The sequence below is a fragment of the Solanum tuberosum genome, unplaced genomic scaffold (genome assembly GCF_000226075.1).
Source record: "Solanum tuberosum cultivar DM 1-3 516 R44 unplaced genomic scaffold, SolTub_3.0 scf00082, whole genome shotgun sequence".
Lineage (NCBI taxonomy): Eukaryota > Viridiplantae > Streptophyta > Magnoliopsida > Solanales > Solanaceae > Solanum > Solanum tuberosum.
In genome coordinates, this window is record NW_006239006.1 from 622,897 (window position 1) to 630,044 (window position 7,148).

At 35.6% G+C, this 7,148-nt stretch overlaps 1 protein-coding gene across 1 annotated transcript in view; it reads right to left on the reverse strand.

Moving 5' to 3' along the window:
- LOC107060420 (protein NYNRIN-like) overlaps window positions 1–5,154 on the reverse strand; it is a 10,760-nt gene extending 5,606 nt beyond the window's left edge. The window contains exon 1 of the mRNA XM_015308379.1: window positions 4,325–5,154. Within this exon, the coding sequence (XP_015163865.1) occupies window positions 4,325–5,154 (830 nt within the window). The remainder of the gene's footprint in view (window positions 1–4,324) is intronic.
- Window positions 5,155–7,148: the final 1,994 nt, after the last annotated feature.

Here is a 7,148-nt window from a genome sequence, read left to right on the forward strand (position 1 = left end):
ATTTATATCCTAATCTAACAAGTCTACAAATAATTTCAACAAAATTTTCTTAAGTGAAAACTAAGGTTCAAGGAACATTAGCTATTCAAAATTAAATATCACGAAACCAATTTCAATATTAATTACATCTAAAGAGCATAAAACAATATTACATAAGACAATAATAAAAAAAAAGTATGATACATCTTTCTTTCTTTTTTTTTATATTATTTTTAAGCAAGAAACGTCTTCGGTTCCGTTTTCCTAAGCATTCGTAAATTCTCAAAAAAAATAAAAAATAATCACAACATGCATCACAGATTGATATTACATAATAATAACATGCGATTCAAAGAACTTCATATTATTGGAATCGAGTTTTCGTACAAGTACTCTATTTAACTCATGCGAGGATTTAGAGTTACCTCGCTGCGAAAATTAATACCACAAAAACAACTGCTACGATCTACTGATTTCCAAAGTTAATAGCTAATATTAACTTTAAAGAGCCACGAATCCGAAACCTTGAGTGAAACCTTGAACGCTGACTTGATTTTTCAAAATAAAACTCACTTTTTGTTATCTTTTTTTTTTTCTCTGTGTTTCTATGTATCTCTGTATGTATGCCTATATTTTTTCTTTACTGAGCGTATGTTTTTTATAATAGTTTGGGTTGTGAGTCTGGTGCTAATTAAAAGGAACGTGATGGAGTGGGAATAGGATTTAATTTAAAATTTAGTTGAGAATTTTAGGATTGAGATAAAGGAAGAAAAATAGTAATATAATATTAACAAACAAATAATAAAAATAAAAATAAAAATAAAGAAAGAACGAACAGAAAAGAAAGAAAAGAAAAAAAAGAAACGTGTAAAAAAAAAAAAGAGAAAAGATCGTGCAAGAGGAGAAAAAAAAATAGAAGAAAAAAAATAAAAAATAAAAAAAACTAAATGGGAGGAGGATTTTTAGCAAATAAGTTAAGGAAGTTGGGGGTAATTAGGATAAAGGTAAGGTAATTTGAATTTTTTAGGACTCTTCTTTTTATCTTTTATTATTTTATTTTTTTACTTTTCCATGATATATACGACTATTTTTTTTTTTTAGACTAGATAAAAGTTGAAAGGGTAAAACAAAATATGTTAAATTCAAAAGCTTTCTTTATTAAACTTTAAATATAAAGTGAGCTTATAATTTGTTGTAATTTTCAGTTATTTATTTTTCATTTATTTTAAATATAACCCTGCTGAAATATTAAAATTGGGTGTAGAATCTTTATGTTTTGGTCAAAAATTAGGTGTTCACAGTATGCCCCTCTTTGCTTGGAAAAACGTGAAGAGTTTTCATGCAAAGACGTGAACAATGTGACTAATTTTTTACTGAGACATTGATCCAAAAATGTGAAAATAAATAAAAGAGAAGAGGTTTGACCACGCCCTAACTTTAGACAAACTACCTATCATGAGTTAATGATAAGGAATCAGGTGTAGTTAATATATAGGAAGGGACGGGAGAATAATTTTAGGTAGTCGAGTGAGGTTTTGTCAAGGTTCTGGTTCATAGCTCCAGCTGTTATATTAGAAGGAAAAATACAATAGGAGAGAAGGGAAAGATACAAGATCATATCTACTCCACTAGTACTGAGTCTTCATTTTGAATCTTCGGTTATCGCTTCACCCTCTTTGGGTAAGTACATCGATTCCGAACTTTCATCTTGATATTTGAATTCATGATCTGAAACTTATGATTTGACTTGAGTTGTTGACGCTCTTCCGCATGATATTCTTGAATGCTTGTTTTCTTGAGAAGATGATTCATGATATGTTGAGCCGTTACATGGGTTGAAAGCGACTCTAAATGTCATTGACATCTGACATTCTTCGTTTCTCTAACCAAAATGAAGATTTTATTCTTGAACTTCAAATTGGTATACTATGTAGATGTCTGCACGCCATAAAACAAAACAAACAAAAGAAACAAAAATTTTGCCCCAGTATGCACTAGGAAAATTTTTGTGAGTTATTGATGAAAGCTACTAGGCTTTATACTAGGCATAATAATAATATACTTTTATAAAATAAAATAAAGGGAAATTTGTGCCCAATATAACCAGAGGCAATTATGCCCTGTGAAGTCATAAAAAATAAGATAGGAGTTATTGTGCCCTACACGCAACCAGGGATTATTGTGCCCTGTGAAGGGGTTATTGTGCCCTATATGCAACTAGGGATTATTGTGCCCTGTGAAGACATGAAAAATAAAATAGGGGTTATTGTGCCCTATATGCAACCAGGGGTTATTGTGCCCTGTGAAGACATGAAAAATAAAATAGGGGTTATTGTGCCCTATATGCAACCAGGGGTTATTGTGCCCTGTGAAGACATGAAAAATAAAATAGGGGTTATTGTGCCCTATATGCAACCAGGGGTTATTGTGCCCTGTGAAGACATGAAAAATAAAATAGGGGTTATTGTTCCCTATATGCAACCAGGGGTTATTGGGCCCTGTGAAGACATGATATATGCAACCAGGGGTTATTGTGCCCTATATGCAACCAGGGATTATTGTCCCCTGTGAAGTCATGAAAAATAAAAATAGGGTTATTGTGCCCTGTGAAGATATGAAAAATAAAAATAGGGTTATTGTGCCCTATATGCAACCAGAGGTTATTGTGCCCTGTGAAGATATGAAAATAAAAATAGGGTTATTGTGCCCTATATGCGACCAGGGGTTATTGTGTCCTGTGAAGATATGAAAAATAAAAATAGGGTTTATATATATGTGTTTTTTTTTTTACTTTAGATTATTATTATTATTATTATTATTAGTAGTATTATTATTATTATTATTATTATTATACTTAAGATCATTTATTTTATTTTTATTTTTTGTACATTTTCCAAACAGAAAAGAAACAAAAAAATAAAAATACAAATTAAAAAAAAAAAAAATGCCCCAGATTTTATTAAGAAAAATAATCTTTTTTTATTGTTATTATTATTATTATTATTGTGGTGCATATTGTAGGAGAGACAGGGATTCAAGAACTTACCTCGTGGCGTTTGACTCTCGCGAATTACTTGCACGATTTTTCTTTGTACCTATTTTGAAACAAAGAATATTTTGTTAGTTTTTCTAAATGGTGGTTGGTTCGTGGCTTCGAATATCTTGTGGAGTTTGACTTTGAATGTGTCTTGGTTGAAAGAATCATCATATTGACGATTGCGCGAATAGCTTGAAGATGCTTTAGAGACGGTCCCTTGTCTTCCCTTGAACACTTCTTATGAACATTTTGATCCATTTCCATTTTGTGCACGTTGTGTGGTTCATCCTTTCCAAAGCAACTTTCTTGCTTTACTGATTTTTCACACGGTATCGATTTTTGACATATTTTTTCTCGATTGGTTCACAGCCCTAGTCAATGTTGTGCATGCCCCCAACATTCAACTGGAAATACCGTAGTCAATTTTGCGACTTTAATTTGATTTTCTAACTTGACACGAGTTTACGCTGAATGAGACTCAAAGAATACCGAACACAAGTACAAATGACACAAATGAAAGGGTTATGAAAAAAAGTTATGTCTTTAGAAGGAGGAAATAAGTAAATGTTTAAAAGGAATGAAAAGAATCTTATCTGAAAGTACGTGACCACCTTAATGAATCATGACACGCATTTGGATAGAACATTTGATCGTTCTAAGTTGTCCGAATCTCATGAAACAATGTTGTACCTTTCAGTCTATAGCTTGACTTCTATCTTGATTGTACTCATGCCAAGACGGAATGTCATCATCTGATCAATGGTGCCCTTCATGGTTTCCACCAATAAGATATTCTTATCTCTTTCTCTCAACTTACTATCGTCTTATGGTGCCCGTGAGGGTTTTCACTCGTAAGACTCTCTCATTTCCTCTTTTTTTTTCTTTTTTTTTTTAATACACCGTAGGTCACAATATCTTGTCTCAGCCCTAGGAAAATTGAAGAACATGATTATTGTTTTATTCAGTGATTAGACCGAACCCCAATGAAGGGCTGCCTACGTATCCTCTTAGGAATCAGGTCAAACGTAGTTCAATGAATTTTTTTTTTCCTTTTTTTTTTTTTTTTTTCTTTTTTAAGCACCAGATAAGTGGTGCTTGAAATAAAGGAGGATACATTTTTTATCCTCTCATCTTGAGAATGTCAATCACAAGAGTGCCATAACAAAGAGTGTTAGACGTAGTATCTTTTGATCGAATCTGCGTAAACAATTGTGTCGATCTCCTTTCCCTCCATATCTGCCAGTTGCAAAGCTCCTTTTGATAGCACTTGTTTAATAACATAAGGGCCTTTGCCAATTTGGGGCAAACTTTCCTTTGGCCTCGTCTTGATGGGGAAGGATGCGTTTCACAACAAGTTGACCGACTTCAAAATTTCTTGGCCGTACCTTCTTGTTACAAGCTCGAGCCATCCTCTGCTGATATAATTGACCAAAGCAAATTGAGGTCAGCCGTTTTTCGTCTATCAGTGCTAGCTGTTCTAACCTTGATTTAACCCATTCTGTGTCCTCAATTTTTGCTTCGACAATGATTCGAAGAGAAGTGATTTCAACTTCTGCGGGTATGACAGCCTCAGTTCCGTAAACCAATAAGTAAGGAGTTGCACCAACTGACGTACGAATAGTCGTGTGATATCCCAAGAGAGCAAATGGTAGTTTTTCATGCCACTGTCTAGATCCTTGCACCATTCTCCTAAGAATCTTCTTGATGTTTTTATTTGCCGCTTCAACAGCCCCATTGGGTCGATAAGGGGTTGAATGACGATGAACAATTTTAAATTGCTCACAAACTTCCTTCATCAGGTGGCTGTTGAGATTCGCTGCATTATATGTGATAATGATTTTCGGTATGCCAAAACGACATATGATGTTTGAATGAACAAAGTCCACCACTTCTTTCTTGGTGACTGATTTGAATGTGACAGCTTCCACCCATTTGGTAAAGTAGTCGATGGCAACTAAAATAAACTGATGCCCATTAGATGCTTTCGGCTCAATCGGCCCAATAACGTCCATTCCCCAAGCCACAAAAGGCCACGGAGCAGACATAGGGTGCAACTCTAAAGGGGGTGAGTGAATCAAGTTGCTATGAATCTGGCACTGATGGCACTTGCGAACAAATCGAAAGCAATCTCGCTCCATGGTCAACCAATAGTACCCTGCCCGAATAATCTTTTTTGCTAGAACGTAACCATTCATGTGAGGGCCACAAACCCCTGAATGCACCTCATTTATAATATTTTATGCTTCTTGAATATTCACACATCGCAATAGATTCAAATCTGGAGTCCTTTTATATAAGATATCGCCACTAAAAAAGAACCCATTGGCGAGTCGCCTAATAGTTCTTTTTTCATCTCTATCAGCATGTATTGGATATTCTTTAGCCTTTAGAAATCATTTAATGTCGTGATACCAGGGCTCACCGTCTGGCTCTACTTCAATTATATTGCAATAACCATGTTGATCCCTAACTTGGATTTCCAACGGATCAATATAGGTATTACCCGGGTATGGAAGCATCGAGGCTAAGGTGGCCAAAGCATCAGCTAACTCATTGTGAAACCTGGGAATGTATCTGAATTCAATAGACTTGAACCTTTTGATGAGGTTTTCTAAACATTGTTTGTACGGCATGAGTTTAATGTCTCGAGTCTCCCATTCGCCTCGAGCTTGTAGAATGAGCAAATCAGAATCCCCCAAAACCACCAACTCATGCATATCCAGATTTATTGCCATATTCAAACCCATGATGCAAGCTTCGTATTCTGTTGTGTTGTTGGTAGAAAAGAATCGAAGTCGTGCCGTGGTAGGATAATGGCATTCGTTTGGTGAGATAAGAACTGCCCCAATTCCTACTCCATTTTTGTTGACAGCCCCATCAAAATATAATTTCCACACGTGACCATCATCAGGAATTTCTTCCTCAATAGAGTTGATTTCTTCATCAGGGAAGTATGTCCTTAGGGGCTCGTATTCGTCATTGACCGGATTCTCTGCCAAATGATCGGCCAACGCTTGTGCTTTCATGGCGGTGCGAGTGACATAAATAATATCAAATTCCGTAAGCAAAATCTGCCATTTTGCCAACCTACCTGTTGGCATGGATTTTTGAAAAATATATTTCAAAGGATCCATTCGAGATATAAGATAGGTCGTGTAGGACAAAAGATAGTGTTTCAATTTTTGGGCAACCCAAGTCAAAGCGCAACAAGTCTTTTCTAACAGAGTGTACTTTGCCTCATAACTTGTGAACTTTTTGCTCAAATAATAAATGGCTTGTTCATTTTTCCCCGTAATGTCATGTTGTCCTAAAATGCAACCAAATGAATCATCCATCACTAAAAGATATAAGAATAACGGCCTACCAGGTTCTGGTGGGACCAGTACCGGAGGGTTTGCTAAATATTCCTTAATTTTGTCAAAAGCCTCCTGACACTCACTTGTCCATTTGATAGCAGCGTCCTTTTTCAACAACTTGAATATCGGCTCACATGTGGCGGTGAGTTGAGCAATGAACCTGCTGATGTAGTTTAACCTTCCCAGAAAACTCATGACTTCAGTTTTGGTTTTTGGAGGTGGCAATTCTCGAATGGACTTTATCTTAGAGGGGTCCAATTCAATGCCTCTTCGACTAACTATAAAACCCAAAATTCTGCCAGATGGAACTCCAAATGCACATTTAGCTGGATTAAGCTTGAGGTTGTACTTTCTCAATCTTTCAAAGAATTTTCTTAGATCACGTACATGGTCGGCTTGTGTTCTAGATTTAATGATGACATCATCGACATATACCTCAACTTCTTTATGCATCATGTCATGGAATATGGTAGTCATAGCTCTCATGTAGGTTGCTCCAGCATTCTTCAGACCAAATGGCATGACTCTATAACAATATGTACCCCATGGGGTGGTGAAAGTAGTTTTTTCTGCATCTTTTTCACCCATGAGAATTTGGTGATATCCGGCGTAACAGTCCACAAAAGATTGAATCTCGTGTTTGGCACAATTATCAACTAGGATGTGAATGTTTGGTAATGGAAAATTGTCCTTTGGACTTGCTTTGTTTAGATCTCTGTAATCAACGCAAACTCTGATCTTTCCATCTTTCTTTGGCACTGGCACAACATTAGCCA